The sequence below is a fragment of the Parambassis ranga genome, chromosome 21 (genome assembly GCF_900634625.1).
Source record: "Parambassis ranga chromosome 21, fParRan2.1, whole genome shotgun sequence".
NCBI lineage: Eukaryota > Metazoa > Chordata > Actinopteri > Ambassidae > Parambassis > Parambassis ranga.
The window spans coordinates 11,884,385-11,902,367 of NC_041041.1; the positions used below are offsets into that span (position 1 = coordinate 11,884,385).

The window sequence follows — 17,983 nt, forward strand, 5'->3', positions numbered from 1 at the left end:
CAATGGTGACAGAGGACAAAAGAACAGACAGTAAATGAGGTCAGAGCATCTTTTTAAGTGTTTGTTTAATTTATTATTATTATTGATCATAATTTAAATTAAGTTTTGATGGCTTTTTCTTTTGATTTTTGGGTTTAGACACTTTTAAATGTGATGTACAAATTACATCAAGATATGATTATAATTACAAAAACAAAAAAAGTTTTTTTTTTAATTCAAAGAGACAGAGAGCTGGAAAAGGAGAGAGGACAAAACGCGCTCTGCCATTTTTTCTAATCAGACACACACACATTAAATAAATATGTGTGTTTTACAGGTTTGGTCTTTTTGTTGTCGTTTTTTTTCTGTTTTAATTGTTGCTATAAAAAACCTATTTTGCACATAAATGCTGTTTGAATGGAAAGGTGAACACACCTGGCCGGTGTGTGTTTGTTTTTTAACCGTGTTAGTGCTATGAGAACAATGGTCCTAAATGCAAACTTAAAATCTACTTTACTTTTTTTGCAAATGTAAAAACTATTTCTGTTCATTCAGTCTGAACTTTTCCCTCCCGCTGATCTGCTCCGTTCTTCCCTGCGCTTCTTCATCCAGACTTTTTTTTTGCAGCACCTGCTCCTGCATGCACGATTATTCACTTAACACACACAATTGATCTCTCTCATGACAGAAAAGAGGGATTGACGAAAGCAAATAGAAAAGGAGATTATCTTTAAGAATGGATGAAAAGAAATGAACGATGCTCTTTAATGAAGCCGGACCTCCTGCACCGCAGCGGATCAAAGCGATAAAAATAATTGATACAGTTTGTATCGGGTGAAGAATTTACTTTGGATTTTCATCGATTTTTTTCCACAAATTCTTTTTTTAAAATTGACGTTTAAAACATGGCTCAATTAACAATTTAAATCTCTGGTCATTTTTTTTTTATTTAGGCCACCGAGGCTCAACATCTGCAGTCGGTGAGCAGCAGCAGCCCAAATGTTAAACATGACCATAAATCTAAACGAGGTGCCTTTTGCAGTCCACACACTCACATGGCGTCTGCTACAATAGCCAACATGATACTGCTTTGTGTCAGCTCACATTAAACCTGCACGACGCTGAAGCCTTTGGTGGGTGGAGAGGAGGAGGTGGTGGAGGTGGAGGAGGAGAGGGGGGGGGGGGCTGGAATCAGACACCGTTTCTTGACATAATTTAAATCATATTTTACTGCTTTTGAAACTTTGCACATTATGTACATAAACTTCAGAAACAGATCAATAAATTAAAGTGATCAATACAAAACTAAATATTTTCTATGTTGACTAAACACACTTGGACGAATACACAAAGCCTAAAACCCTGTTTCACAGCGTATCCAGTACAGCACAAAAACAAATCTGAAAATTATGTACAAAACACACTGACAGATGAGCTGCTCACCCTCACGGTATGTTTTTCTGAAGCAGCAAACTGTCAGGCCTTTAACATTTTTCACATAACATCGGGCCACGGCATAGAAAAGCTTTGCTTGCGTTAGTGCAGCAGTAACAACACAGTGTTTTTGTTCAAACACGCGTATAAAATGAACACAGACTGACCTTAAAGGAAAAAACTAGTCTGAATAATTTAACTTAAATAACAAACACATATAAACAACATAGTAGCGACTTGAGGCTCTGCAAAGTATGTTGCTGTAAGCGTAATGGCCGGATGGGACTCGGAATGAATAGTCTGGTTAAAGGAACACTGATGTGGCCTAATTAGCCTTCAACTGTCGATGAACGCATCATCTCGGCCCGAGGGCGTCAACCGACACGTATTTTCTAATAAACATGTAGCCAACAGCTCAACAACAGAACTCTTCACACAAATAAGAGTTAAAAAATCAAAATAAAAACGGACATAAAAGTGATCAACAGCAGCCAAAAAGGATCCTTTTGTATTCGATTTCCGCTGTCGCGGTCTTGTTGCCCCTGGGCGCATTGTGTGCCTTTTCACCTCCTCAGCTGTCTTCTTTTTATTCTTCTTCTTTCCCTGCTTCTTTCGTCTTCATTTCTGCTTGTCGTCATGTCCGACATGAGGAGGCCTCTGTGTTTCAGCGGACGGGATGCGGCAGCAAACTCCGGGATTGTTGTTGTGCATTATCACTGTTGAGCCGCGCTCGGCGGCTGCAGGGCCTTTCACCATCCTGATACTGAAATCTTTGTTCACATGAGCTGTGATTGTTGCATAGACTCTTGGTGTGTGGTTGGATACCATGAGGTGTAGCTGGGGATATAGGATCCGGTTGTGCCTACTGAAGTCTTCACGCTGGTCGGTGAGCTCCAGACAGGTGCCACCGAGGGAGAACCGCTCGAAAGTCCACGGCCAGTGGCTAAAGCGCTGGTGTCAATTGTACCACCGCCTTGCTTCATCAATTTCTTGAACTTGGACCTTTTATTCTGAAACCAAATTTTTACCTGTGGAGATAAAGATGTAATTTTAGAGGACATAAATAAATAGTGTCAAGAGACAGTGAACTAAACAATTACGCACGTTTTACGCACGTTTTACGCACGATTTAAGGTGGGATACAACAGCATAATATTAATAATAATACCAATCACAATAATAATAATAATAATAATAATAATAATAACAATAATCATAACAATATTCCATAATGCTTTTGTGTGAGGTTCATGGTCTTGCCTGTGTCTGAGTGAGACCCAGCGACGCTGCCAGCTCTGCTCTCTCCGGTAATGCCAAATATTGAGTTTGTTGAAATCTCCTGTTCAGAGCTTGAAGTTGTAAACTGGAATAAATAGTCCTTGGTTTTCTAATCTTTTTTCCTTTCCCGTTGAATCGCACCTCTCCGCCTTCGACCACGGTGTTTTTCTCTGTTTCTGGCGCTGGTAGAGAGAGCGGAGAGCACAGAGAGGGAAAAAGTGAGGAGGCAGTTGTAGCCAACAGTGCTGCGCAGCAATGAATACTCCAGCGCAAGTTTTACAGGCTGTACTTTAGGTATAATTACCCTTAATTGCATACATTGTTTATAGCGTTACGCAATAAATAATTACCAAGCCTAATTCCACATCTTGGTTGTCTTTTCCATGCAGTGAAGACTGTATCTAGCGGAATGCCATACCATCACAGAAACACAGTAATATTTTAGATCCAAAAATGCTGCTGTGCGCACTTACCTGCGTCCTCTAACCGCGTCTGTGTGAGTCCCGAGCTGTTTTGGTAAGTCTGTACTGTACTGAGATATGGACTGGTGGAATGGCTGCCGACGGAGTTTACGTATGGATAACCCAAAGATCTGGGAAACGATGAGGCTGGACTGTAGCTGTCGTGTTGTGTGTGACCTGCAGAATGTAAACAGTGCATGGGATAATGTCCATGAGACATGGAGGACGGCGACATTTGTTGACTCGGGGGTCCAAACTCCATGAAAACGGTTTTTCCTGAGGCAGGGCTATTAAGACTTTCTGGGATCGTAGTCATTGTCATCTCTTCTGGCGGTTCCCCTTGTCTCGCTTTTGTTGTTTTCCTTCTATGATCTCAGTGAAGGATGGGTCCCAATTTAAGCCGAACTGATTTTTTCTCTTTCCATTCATAAGAAAATGTAGTTTGTGCCTGTGAAAAGTCCTAGGAATGATGCTGTGGACCAAGACAAACTCGCTCAAAGGTTTGAATCTCGGACTCATGAATATTCATCAAAGACGGTCGCTGATTGGTCCACTCTCTCCAAGAGGGAAGCCGATTGGTGACGGTGGGGCTGGGTCCGAAGAACCTGATAAAGTCAAGGAAAACCACAAAACCTCAGATTTCCTGTTGACATGTCAAGATTCACTATATTATTATTAAGATTATTATATTATTATATTATTATTATTTGTAGCAGTGATACTAGTATTAAAAAACCATCCGTCTAATGCAGTTAAATAAGATTCCCATCCGTGCTGGAGCTGCTCTGTGTGCAGGCCAGTCTGATTAAAGCTTTTTTTGATTAATGCTCCATCAGGAGGAAGGCATATTAGCATAACACTGCCGTTCAATTTTCATAAGTAGGTCTGTAATTAGTCATGTATTTAACAGTTGGAGTGACTTGGGGTCTCAGTTACACCTGGCAGCATGTGGGTATGAAGTAAGGAGCTTTCCTGCCTCAGCTATAGGCCTATTGATGCTTTAAAGAACAACACAGACCAAAGCAATAATCTGACTGTAGCCACCATTTTACAACATGCTAAAATAAGCGTCCTTTTTTGACAGTAATGTGGAAGTGGTGATTTTTTTAGCTGCAGCTTTGCCTGCTTTTTAACACATTTCTTATCGCGTCTCCAAACGGCTTTACACCATCACATTTTTGTTTAACGCCGCCACCTATGAATCTAACAGGAGGATGGGGGGTGCGGTCATCCTCCCACAGCCCTAACAAAAATAATTATCCATGGACATTTGATTAAAGTGATCTGACAAAACTGGAAGGAACAAAAAAATGCAGCAGGAGTTCAACCTTATAATATCTTTCTGTAACGTGTTAATTTCAATCAGCAGCTAAAAAAGCAACGTCTGTCCACTTACTTAAAGATCATGTGACGGAGGAGAAGCAGATAAATCCGCGCCATCCGGGGTCAGGAAGGCTCCGCGGGATGCACTTAGTGAAAGAAGGCGAAAGTATCCAGCAGCTCTTCATTTTATTAGGATTCATTTGCAGGCTGCACCTCCTCTGGTGTCTGTGCAGAGCTGAAACACAGCCTGGCTGCTCCATCCGCGGTCCCTCCATCTCCACCTGAATTACAAATTAAAGGCAGTTAAATTCCGTCACTGTGATTATCAGTGTAATTACATAATTGAACTCAAAACAGAACTAGCAAGTTAGCAAAATGTGTTATCAGGGATGCAGGCGCTGACATCACGGAGCGCGCCTGTGAGTGCCACAGTGTGCCAGGCGGCTGCGGATGCCTGGATTTAAAGATTTCTGTGAAATATTAGGCTATATAACGAAAGCTGGTCCCTTGTCCCTCTAAAATAGGCCAATTTGAAGTGATTTCTCTGGAATTACTTTCGAAAAATGCTTCAAGATTTCCTCTATCAACAACGACAATGATAATGGTAGTACAACCAATAATTATCATCTTCCAGAACAGAGGACAGATTTTTATGGGTACTTGGTGGGTGCGACTGATAACTGTCATTATTTTCCCACGATTATAGTATCTACACGACGGCTGTGAGCAAAACCATTAACAGAATAAAGGCAGAATTTGCAGAAAATGTAAAATAATAGCAGGAGTGTACTACTAATAATAATGATAACAATAATAATGAGAGATTTGAAGTCAAATTGAAAGTACACAAATTCATTGCTCAGAACCTATAAATGCATTTATTTGAGGGATTTTTGGTGACATATAGGACGAGGCTTCCGTGTGATAATATTACAACTTTCATTAATAATTTGACTCCTGCACTCGCTGGCAGGAGGGCAGCGCAGGCCACAGCGGTTCTTCCTGCACTATATAGTGGCAGCGAGGGCTCTAACTAGCCACACTAAAAATAAAGTCCTCCATGCATGGATGGAGCGCGGAGGCAGGACTCATTAGGAGTGAGTAGCTCTGTGGCTGAGGGTGTTTTAACACCTGCTGCTCTTCACCTGAGGGTTAGTGCAGAGGTGGAGAGACAGAGAGAGGGAGAGGAGAGAGAGAGGTGGAGGTGGAGGGAGAGACGGGCCAAGATGTCACAGACTTCATTTCAGTCCGGTGATAGAAAGCCCTTCTCAACTGCCACACCAACCCACTTTTTAACAGCCACCAAATATTATCCCAACCGCGGTGCATTGGTAAACTGTGTGTCCACATGCTGTGTGGAGTCTCAGGGCCCCCTCAGTGCACCCTGCAGCCTCACGCATGCCAGCGATGATTAATTACTGTCACTGCAAGCGCAGGGAAATGAGACTTCTTACATTTTCTTTCCTTATGATGGAAACAAAAAGCTTATTTTCACCTTATGTGTCACACGATGATGCATTTTTGCAGCTTCAGCCTTCATGATGGCGACTGCATTCAAACCTTCCACTGAAACAATAAAGAAAATATTCACTCAGTTGTATCTTTTATTGTCTGATGCAGGCCTATATCAGTTATGTGACATTATTTTGTATCTAAAAATAATATAAAAAAATGATGTTGACTTTCTCACCTGCACACAGACATTATCACCGCATCACCTCAGCAACACATCCACGTGTGATTCGGTGAAACACATCCAGCAGCAAATGTCACTAAAACGAAGGTTGTATTTCAGGTTTTTAAAGGCAGCGGATCAAACAAGTGAAAGTGCCTTTTGTTCTGCTTCTTCTCTGGCTTTGCTTTGCTCGCTGCCATCCTGTAATTTGCAGCGTCAATGAACGCAAACGAGATGTACTACAATTAACTCGATTCAATGTCTATTTTCATGTTCAATGTGGCATCAAAATGTGAATTGATTTTGTTTACCGAGGGACGCGTAAACAAAAATGTGAATCATAGTATCTGAGAAACAAGATTGTTATATTGGTTGATTTATTGCATTATGATGAGGGTCAGGAGGGATGCCGGCAGAAAATTAAATTGTGTTAAGTTTTATTTGATTGTTTATACAAAATACAGAAAAACTCGAATTTATTCAAAATGAATATTAAATAAATATACTTCCTGTAATTTTGCCTCACAATAATTGAATCTGTTTCAATGTTTTTGTTGTGTGTGTGACAAAGACATTTTAATACTTGATTCTGTAAAGTGACATTATGGGTGATTTATGTCTTATACATTTAAATTCACAACTTGATTAAAAATGATTTGTGTATTTGTTTATAAAAATGAGAGAAGTTGATCATTTTATGTTAAAGACAATAAAAATAGTTAATTTAAAAATATTCTCCATGGCAACAAATTGCATCAGACATTGTGTTGATATTTTTGGTTGTGCACAGGATAATAATAATGAATATTTTGTTTGTTTTTAGGTATTGATGACTCTTACAAGCTCCTGCATCACATCCCTTTGGAATGTACTGACCCTTTCAGGACTCTGAACTGGACTTGTTGAACAGATCATCATGTATTCCAGCCTGGTGATAATAGAAATAGCCACAATGAAATGACAATATATTCAATTAAAATTCTTAATTTTGTTCTAAAAATATTCTATTTGTGCACATACATTTGTGAAAGATATTAAATTTTCTGTGTAATAACTGCTAAATTTTCTTCTGTGGATGAAAAGAATTATAATTAAACTAGTATAATAAGTATAATTCTGACTGCTCATTGTAGAGCAGAAAAATTCACATTTCAACTTTTTTTTTTTTTCATTTCAGTGTTCCCTCTCCTCAGAAAGCAGGGGTCACAGTGTGGAAAAGCCTCCAGTGAACTGGTAGAAATGCTGTCCCCATTACAGCAGCAGCAGGGGTCAGGCCATGGCAGCAAGCATCCAACCTGCCCAAAATTGGCTGCAAAATGACCAATTACCTGAGTGAAGGCTGGGGAGAAAGGACTTCGAAAAATATGGCTTTTACTTAATTCAGCTAAACTGTAAAAGAAACTAGTGTCACATTGATGCTTCAAACTCGCTAGCTACAGCATCACACCTGTTAAGGGAAGATGTGTGCCTCAAAGTGTTAAGTAATCAGAAAAATACATTTTACAGATAAAAATCTTTCGTTTATGAGGCGGATTGCAGGGATAAAATCAAAAGCTATAAGCTGGAGAATTATTTCACCATCACTAAAACAACGATTGATTACACATCTTTACATGTAGGCCTTATTGAATTAATTTCCAAGCAAATGGAAAACATGCAAATTTGCCAATTAAGTCATTTGCCCATGGAGAGCTGGGCTGCTTGACGTTCAGCTGCCACTGCGCCTTTAGTCTGAAACCCTTTTTAGTTTTTGTTAAGAGTTAAGTCTCCAACAAAGACAGGAAGGAGGTCAGCACTCAGCCAACACCTGAATGCGCCTCTCTTTTTTATGCTCCCCTTGATCCCCACAGTCTGTGCCTGTCATTAGTCTTAATGATGGAAAATTGTCATGTTGATACAAGTCTTGCTCTCCCCCTCTCTTCTTTGTATAAGTAGAAGGTGGAAGCTCCATTTGTAACAAAGTTCTTTGTGACTAAAAGCCGTGGACATTGCATTTGTGCCGGGGGAGAAAAAAGGCTGTAGATGCTCTTTCCATAGCTGGGATAATTATTCCTACTGTGACCTTAATGATTCGCTCTGTTCATCCTGCATCTCATCCACGCGCCAGGCCCTCAGCAGAGCCCTGTGTCAGGGAATATGAAAAACCCATATAATGAAACCATTTTGGCTGATGGAAAAAGGGGGCTACTGAAGCTGCACTTGCTACAAAGACGGCTCAATTATATGAGTAATTGTGATAATTTTCCCTCCATTCACTGCTTTCTCTGAAAGGTAAAAAACACAGATGCTGAAAGGGAAATTACTTGAACAATATATAATCTGTGAAATGGTCACAACAGAAAAAAAGATGACTGTAAGAAAGTGTAGGACTATAAATAGGTATGTTAATGCAGGGCACATAAATACACCCTCAGAAGCTTGCAGACATAAACAAACAGCACTTCACTGTGCATGCTCATGTGGACAGAAAAGAAGCAACAAATGACCACTGAAAAAAACATAAAAGTAGATATGCAGCTGCCAGAAAATTAAACCTCCTTCTCCTTCCTATTGACAAATTTCAGCTCCTGAAAATGCACCCCCATAGCTGGCTATCATTTGTTGTTCTCTGACAGGAAAAGGATAATTACCTCTCTCAGAGGCAGGAGGACTGACATGCCCTTTAGACTTTGCCATGAATGCAGAAGCTTGATAGAAAGCATGAGGAATAATTTTGTTCTTTGCCTTTTCCTTTATGTTCAAGAGCATGTTTTGTTCTTCAAGAACTTGGAGATGGCAGTATTGTAGAGTGCATTAAACCGTAAGCGTTCCTACTGTAAATATGACATCCCCATGTCTATCAGTGTCTCCATTCAGTGAGGGAAAAACTCCGAAATGCATTAAAATTGCAATTTCATCTCACTGGGAGACAGACAAGATAGTGAGATATGCATTACTTTTTCCTCTCACAGTGGGTGTTGGATTAAACATTTCTTCTTCCTTGGTGGAAAAAAATAAAATCATCTTTCTGTCAGAGAGGAGTATGGCCATGAATCCATCGTCTGTGGAGAGGGACTCGCTGTATGATTGGAAATATACAACATATGTACATGTGCTTTAGCACAAATACTACATTAACTTGTTGAGGGAAAATATCAGTAGATACAGACAGCTCCCAGACAGATTGTTTTTCATTGTTCCTCTATTCCAACGGATTCTTGCATTTTATTTTGTCAACCATCTCCTCCCCCCACTAAACCTCCCACATGTGCGGCCACTGACCCCTCAGGCCCCTGCAATCTGGAATAAATCTTTCCAGACAAGCCGATCAACATTACAGCCTTGCAGCTCAAATACTTGTATCGCACTCAAATGATGAGTCTCTGTCACACACTATGTCATCAGTTTCACCCCAACCCCACAATAACTTCCGTCCCATTGAGCAGCCTCATGTGTTATGGGGCCAAGACAGCCAGAGACCCCCTGGTCCTACTTGATTGTGCCTCCTGTAACATGGAAGAGAAGCAGCTTGGTCCCAGCACCAGCCTATACTCAGCATCGCTTTTGTGTAACACATACACACACGCACACAAATCTCCAAACCACCAATCTCGATTCAGTGCACCCCACTGAGAACTTCCTGACAGCCTCCAGAAATGTTTTCAAGTTGTCAGATCCCTACAGTAATAGTCAGTGAATGGAGAATACAACAAAACAATAATCATATGATCAGAAGTTTAGGTTATGTAAAGACTGTAAGAAGCTGTTTTGGGTTGCGTCTTTCGACGTTCTTTGGTTTACTGTTTTCACTTTGTTTGAGATGGAAAGCTGCGTATTTAAACTGTTTGGTCACCTTGGCACAGAACCAAATTGGCTTTCTCAAATCACTTTACTGCTGGCTTTGTCTGAAGCAGCTGCCGTTGTGATATTTGAGCACAAATTCATTTTTAGAAAAAGGTTTACTCATCCAGCTAGCAGTATGAGGCTGTCAGGGGTAGAAAAAAAGGATAGTGTTTGTATTTATTTATTTATTTTGCAGAAGGGATAAGAACAACAACAATAATAATAGGGTTTTTTTCAGCAAAAACTGCTATTTAATTAGATTTATTCTGTGTATATGTGTGAGGCTTAGTACATCTTTGGTTCAAACTAATTCTGTACTGATGTATGATTGTGTTTTTTAAATAGTTTATTTAAATAGAAGGTCACGGTGTTCATTTATTTATATGGGGTCATATTTTGGAGATATCAGAATGAGTCAAGCAGAAAGTAAATAAAATGTTAACACTGAGGAGTGTTTTTGTTTTTAAATCACTTTTATACTGTACAACTGTACATAATGATTGAAGGATGTGTTTCATTACATGATTTAAACAAAGAAAGAAATCTTGTGATTATGGTCCTGATGAAACTTGACATTGTTGTACTTTTACATGGCCCTTTACATAGCAAAATTGTGGTTTTATAAATATGGCTGACTTGATTCTAATAGTTCAGAAAACATTTTTTTAAAAAAGCTTTAAAATATAAATCAAAACAAAATCATGGTGGTTCTTTGTAGATGGAAAATTATTGGTCATTTTGGTGGTTGTGCCTGAATCGTATGGTTAAATGTTCTTTTACAAAGCTTTTGAAAAGTATCACCTTACCTCATAGCTAAAATATATTACACCTTTACAACTACTATAAACAACTAAAAGTGCACCATGAATATTAGATAACATATGATGACTGTAATGGAATAAAAATAAGAACTGGACAACAAAGGTAAAGACTTGAAGAAGGATAAACTCATTATACAGAGTTATGTCCTACGACTTTTTGGAGTTATTTTTTTTTACAGTGTTATGAAGCTAGATAAATAAATAAATACATAAACCACTTGGTTCTTCTTTTTATACCATTGCTAGGCAGCTAGAAATCTCACATAACACGCCATTATAGATAAAACCAAAAATAGGGCCTATACTGGTGCCCTGTAGTAACACAGACACTGGCCCTCAGACAGAAGTGGTCTGATTTCTGTACTTCATAAACCAGCAGTCTGATATAAACCAGTCTGGCCTACAGCTGTACCTCACAGATATTACTAGCCAGGGACAGAGAGCCTTGTCTTCCAATTACACTGCTACACCACAGCCTCAAGCTCAACCATCTATGGAGAAAGCTAAGACAAGGCTGTCAGAGACTTTAATAAATGTAGGGAACACTGCATGGGAAAAGTGTTGCTGTCTCAATAGAGTGACACAGACAGGCCAAGGCTGTCAATGGAGCCCCTAATGACAGAGTAAGATAATGACAGACCCCAGTTAGAATCAGCAGGAAGAGGAAGATCAATCTGCAGCCAGAGAGGGAGGGATGGAAGGAGGGGGACAAAACTGTGGGCTCTTTCTTTTCTATTTTCTCAGTTTTAGCTCATCTCATACATATCTTTCTGCTGCAGCTGGCTTGCAACGTGGCAGGGCAGCTCTGCATTAAGCGCACAGTGGATCAATAGCCATTACAACTCCCTCACAGCCTGACACATCGCAGGGCCACAGTTGACATTTCACTCAGGGCTGCATTGATCCCCAGTGCACAATATTGCAGCCCTCAGTTAGTAGCTGAGCCTAGGGTCTGGCTGGAATTGAAAAGCGAGGGAGGGGGGTGTAAAACGACAGAGGGGTGGCTAACCAGCTGCCCGTGCTACAAGTAAACAGCACACCCCTTGACGCATTCCTCGTTTTCAATCTACTGGTTTTCCTGCCACTACTGGCAATCCGAGGGGCTGTATCACAGGATCAAAGCCGTATGTGAATTATTTATTCATGCACCAGATCACTGTATATATGAGTTTATACGGCAGAAATGGTAACACTGACATCCCTGTTGATAGCATCTACCGCTTTCTGAGGACCACGCAGTGTGGGGAAAAAAACTAAAATAAGCATTGAGTGCAATTAAAAAGTGGGAGTTTCCAAGAAAGCTTGCTCAAAATAAACACGGAAAAATAGCAGACAACACAAAATTAGACACAATTTAAGCTAATTTCTTTTTAATTGCCTTCTCAGGACTAAGATGTTATCTGTGTGGTCACTTTGACTCACTTTGCCAGAATAAGCACCACAAAATGTTGAATTCATACTCACACAGTGGCTACAAAATGTATGTTACGGCAGAATCAACCAACTTACGTGAATGCATTAAATTTGGACGTTTATCATCTGTATTTTTATTTAAATCACATAAAGATTTTTCTGCCCTCTCTATCTTTGTGTTTCTGTGCTGTGTGTTTTAGTTAAATTGAAAAAAAGAGGGGGATATCTTCTCATAACTCGTCTGCCAGCGAACACTGCTGCTGGGTTTGATTTCTAAATTGCACTTCATAATTGAAAGAGAGGGGGATTCCACAATAAAACGGCTTCAAGAGATTAAATACCTGTCAGGTATAGTGTGACTGCATTGTTCACTGTTAAAATGATGGAGGAAGCGTTTCTGTAAAGCAAAGTGTGATTTCTTTTCTTCTTGTCACTACAGTGGATTTGATGTATGTATGATATGTGTTCAGCACCTACATTCAAACCATGCACATGAGACATAATTCACTTTCTTAGGTGAAGTCTTTACCTAACACATCCAAAATGACATAAATGAATTCAATTATAGGGATTAACATGATGGATTTGTACCGTAATGTCAAATTGCATGTGTGAAGGCAGGAGTGCATCAGATTACAGGTCTAATGCCATAATTGAATTCTTCCTCTGGGCAGAAATTTGATTTAATCAATTGTTACCACCTGCTTCATTGTTTACATGAGAGGCCACGCACTGGATTAGAACATAAAAATCCATGTAAATAAACATAAATTGCACATTTATTCACACTTGCACTGTGTAGATATACACGCACCTTAAACATCTGTGAATGCAGCGATGCCATACAGTAGCTCCAAATCAGATCTCTGCCTGTAGTTTCTATGCGGTCGGATACAATGTCTGTCGTCACATAGTCTGGGGTCATTATGTGCTGCGAGAACGAAGAAAAGAAAACTGTACATGAAGAGGGGAGCAGGTCTTCAGTCACAATGCTCTCATTTAACATGGTAGGCTAAGAGGGAGTCAGCTGGGATAGTGGAGCCATGTCTTGCCCTCTCTGTCCAATTGTGTGACCCAGCCCAAGCACCGCAACACCGGAGCCCCACGGGTGACAGAGGTCTCCCCATCAACACTCACACAATGCCGCTTTGGCAAAGACTCACAAGTAAGATAAGGCTTTACTCCGAGAGCTGCTGGCGTGTGTCCAAGCAGCTTATGGATATATGCCAGGGCAGAAGATAGACCTGATGTCTGCATATTGTTTGAATTGCTAACTGTCACACAGAGTTAATACAAATGTAAGCCATAATATTTCCCATCATGAGTATAAACTGCATCTAAAGTCAAATAATCGACTTGACAAACCACTTTCAATCATTTTCTGCAAAAAACATTTCAAATTCAGATTTTGTCAAAAACCTGAAGACGACACTTCATTCTGATTCCTGTCTTCTTTGAGATCCACCTCTTTTGTCCTGCTCCAAAGTCACTTGTTTGACTGGTCAATTACTATGTTTTTCTCCCTCATAGCTTCAAAAGTAACAAAAAATGTTTTTTTGCAGCTCCCGTCTTACAACAATGTTTGTGTGAATTATTCAGCCTTTGCTTTTATCAAATAACAATAAGCTGAAATACCCTAATGCAGAAATAGCAATTCAGGGAGAAACAACTCACTTTTCATCCTCAGGTTTCGTTTCTGGAAAAAACTGAAATCATCAAGGTATCAATCTTCTGGACTCAAACATCACCCATGTTGTTCATGGTTGCACTGTCAAGAAAGCACACAATACTTTGATATACAGTAGCTGGTGATATATGCATGTGTGTTTTATATTAAGAGCTTAAGGTTTGAGTTTTACATTGAAGATGACTGCTGAAAGTCAACCTCTGGACAGTGAAGGCAGCACTCTGCCCTGGCTTTGCTCAAAGGAAACACCTGCACACAGCAACACATGTTGGTCCACAGAGAAAGCTCTGCTGTCTGTTTCTCACTGATGAACTATTTCCAAGTAAAGAGGACTGTGACCTTGTTCTGAACAGTTTGTAGTTCTGGTTAATGTTCAAATGCACCACAAGGGAAAGCCTGACAAAAAGGCAGGCAGCAGCGGTGGTTGATCGCGGTTTCTACAGAGGGCAACAAGCGAAGACTTTGGTGTGCAGCAGCTTGGCTTCCCTGTTCCGTGTGAGAAAGTTTTCTCCCTCCACGCAGCCTGGATAAATTAGCCCCAGAGCCAGAGTGTGGACAGCAGCTGGAGTGCAAGAGTCAGCTCTGGCAGTGGTGATAATCAACAGGGAGGATGTGGAGAGAGAAACCCTCAGGGAGGAGGGGGTAGCTGTGATCTTATAGGCCCAATCAGAACGCAAGTGGAGCGGAGGCCTCATGCAGTGTAACAGCACACCAGCATGCTGCAGCACTCAACATCCTGGACACAGAGCAGGTCTCCTCCCTAACCAACTGCTTAACCCTTTCATAGTGCATGCGTGTGTATGTGTGTGTGTCTGTCTATGTGAGACTCCTCTGGTTCTCATTCGCTCATCACTACACTAATCAGCCTCAGAGACAGCAGCTGCAGGGAGCCCCACTCCTAACCTGGGCTGGAGAGGCTGTTATGCTCAGCAAGAGGAGGGCAAATACAGAGCTTAGTGTTCTCAACAGGGACCACAGAGCATCCACATGTCCGACACTGGCGGCTTCATCTATTGTGTCACATTCAGTCATCAGATAAACAATGTCAGCAGACACTGTGGCTCTGTAGAGGGCAGGGGCAGAAGAAGCGCTCTAATCCTTTACTTAAGTGAAAAAGGTAATACTCAATGCCAGAATACAATCAAAGCACATTAAAGTCATGCATTCATAATTTCACTTCAGCAGAAAATGTGATCAAACAAAAAACTACTCATTATCAAACTATGTAGGATTATAATAGACACAGTATAGTGTGTAAAATGAAATAAAAAAAACTGGACTGGAATTTGTTTTTTGCACAAAATTAAATGAGGCAGCTGCTGGATTTAATAATGAAGCAGCAGTGTTGTGAAGGTCACTTTTAAAATGTATATTATTGTAGACTATATGGTTTTAAATGTCATTTGTAACTTGCTCTGTGCAAAAAAAGCAATTGTGGGTGTAGGTATATACATGATAGCATCAATGTGCCAGTAGATATTTTAAATAAGCATTTAAATTAGTTGGTCTCCATTTAGCGGGTTGCTGGTTAGCTGGACCTGCTTAGCAAGCCAGCCACTCTACAGGTTGATCTACCTACAGCTAACAATTCAGCCAACCCACTAGGCAGCAGTTTGACCAGTTTCCTAAAAGTGAATAATGCAATCTGTTGGTTTTCTGAAAGGAACAGCATTTTGATTACCACAAATTTAACATGTAACTAAACAGTAACACATGTTTCATTACATGTATTCTACTAGTCCCTTACACAAACTACACTACACAAAGAAAACAGTGGCAAAGAGTAGACTCAAGTGTGTTTTCTGATGTTCTCGTTATCTGACCATATGTCCACAATAAATCTCTGGGAGTTTAAATAAAGTGCTGATGAATGTTAGGGGAAAAGAATAATGCACTGTACTCCCTGAAAGCCCCTACAGTGCTGGCAGTTGTGGTTTATCCTCACTAAATCAGACTTCAGGTCAAGCCAGCACGCGACCAGCAGTTCATCATTGTGTGCGTGACACTTGAACATGATGGAGGGCGTGGATGAACATCCGGACAGGTAGGGTCAGAGCCCGGTTTGATTACACAGCTGCTGAACCTAGACGGAGACAAACCAGCACCCCATTCCTGCTTCAGTTCTAGAATCCATCCATCCACTGATAAAACAGTGCTAGGCCTCTGTTACTGTACAACACACTGCAAAGTTTAGTCTCAAAGCTAACTAAGATGTGAGGTTGGCTTTCTGTAGAACAATTTGTGTCTGTGTAAAGGCAACAAACACATTCTGAGTTCATACAAATGAACTCAGTCAGCATCTCTCTGCAAAGACTAGTACAAGAAATATTTCTTCCAAAGAATGAGTGATATTGGTAGCGCCGATGCAATCTCCGAAGCCCAGCTTGACATGACATGAAGCAACGATTTTATGTTGTCTGTCAAATATACAGAAAAAAAAATCAATGCAACTTGACAGCATTACATAAAGAGCCTTTGTGCCTTGATATTTCTTTTCTGCCAGTGTACCTTTGTCTAGGGTGCAGCGAGTTGTTCTGGAGGCCCAGGGGGAGCAGAGCTGGCGAGAACAATGGGGGAATCTGAGGAGGCAAATGGCGCATGTTGTCTTTTCTCTACAGTTTCTGCTGTGAGTCCAAACAAGGCTGCATCTTTACAGACCATTTCATACAGCAACATCATCCATCACAGTCGACAGGTTAGAGAGCAACTTTAACACAAATCCCCTGCATGACCCCTGAATTTTTCTGAGGTGAAGATGCTCAAAATACAGTGTCGGGGATGTGAAACCCTTATAAGTAGAGGATAAATGTAGAGAACTAAGATTAAATCAATTTATCACAGCATTGTTTTTGGCCATGTCTGAATGTACCACATTATTATCAGTACTGCCAAATACAATTTGTGGCTTTATAACAACAATTTTTGTAAATTAATAGTGATACATTGTACAAATGGATAAATTGAAATTTAAGTGCACAACTGAATCAAGCACTCATTCAATGTAACCAAACTAAGTGCATCCATCTGCACACAATTAACTGGAGCTACAGTCCACATTTACAATTTCATGGGAATATGGGAAAAGGCAGTTTTGGGGAAACTGATCAAGCATTTACAGCAACATCTATATAATCTGATTATGGATAAAAGCAGAGCATAGCAGTGCTGTGTAGCAGAGGTGACAAAGCTACCAGCGCTGATGACTGTCCAGGTGCAGCCAGGCAGCTTGAGGTTTGTGCGTCTGTGTGGGCCTGTAACACTCCAGGCTTCAGCCTGCAGAGCCTCAGCCACGGCTGAATGCAGCAGCCTCCCACTCTCCTTCTCGCCCAGAAGAGGATCAGCAGTGGCTTAGAGTCTGCCCAGGCTGGGAGGTGAACAAGTGGGGCTTTGAGGAGCCCTCTGCCAGTCAGACGGAGAGCTCCAGGCCTCCAGCCCTCAGGGGTTAACCTCTCAGACTGCCAAACAAAATACTGCAAGAGGCTCGCAATTACAGAGACAGTCAAAGGCCACACGCAATTTCCAGAGCTATTTACACAGTTAGAAGGCGCCCCTCCAACCTGCCAAGAATAGGCAGAATTAAGATGGCAGAGTGAGGGAAGGTAGTCTTTTAAATACCCTTTGGCCTTCTATGGCTGCAATCCATTCACAAACCTACAAACACACAAATAAAAAAAAATCCATCTGCAGTATATGAGTTATACAGGAAGTATTAACAAAACCACCTGTTCAACACAACAGTCTCTCAATAAACAATAATGCATCTGTGCAATACTAAAATATAATAATATAGGTAATGAGAAATCTGTAGGAATATTTGTTCAGCTAAGATATTAATAGACAATTCATCAAGAACTTTAAAGCCACAGCTCTAATGCACGCCAGGTCGTAAGAAATAGATGCCAAGATAAAACAACAGATACATTTCTTTTGTTAATGAATCATACAACCCACCTCTAAACTACTTATTAGATTAAAACTGTTAGTGTCATCTCAGTAACATGCCTTGGTCGGTGTATGAAGGGTTTATGCTGCGAGTCCGTATAAAAACCAGTCGGACCTCCTGGCAAACTGGTGCAGGGTTTCACCGCCC

The 17,983-nt window shown here is 40.6% G+C and overlaps 1 protein-coding gene across 1 annotated transcript; it reads right to left on the reverse strand.

Moving 5' to 3' along the window:
- Nucleotides 1–1,315: 1,315 nt before the first annotated feature.
- Nucleotides 1,316–6,077, reverse strand: dlx1a (distal-less homeobox 1a). Its single transcript, XM_028393442.1, has 5 exons — nt 5,971–6,077; nt 4,549–4,756; nt 3,165–3,757; nt 2,674–2,873; nt 1,316–2,441 (listed from the first exon to the last, which is right to left on the reverse strand). Exons 3-5 carry the CDS (start codon nt 3,472–3,474, stop codon nt 2,190–2,192), a joined length of 762 nt encoding a protein of 253 aa, XP_028249243.1. The 5' UTR covers nt 3,475–3,757; nt 4,549–4,756; nt 5,971–6,077; the 3' UTR covers nt 1,316–2,189.
- Between the last annotated feature and the right edge of the window lie 11,906 nt (nt 6,078–17,983).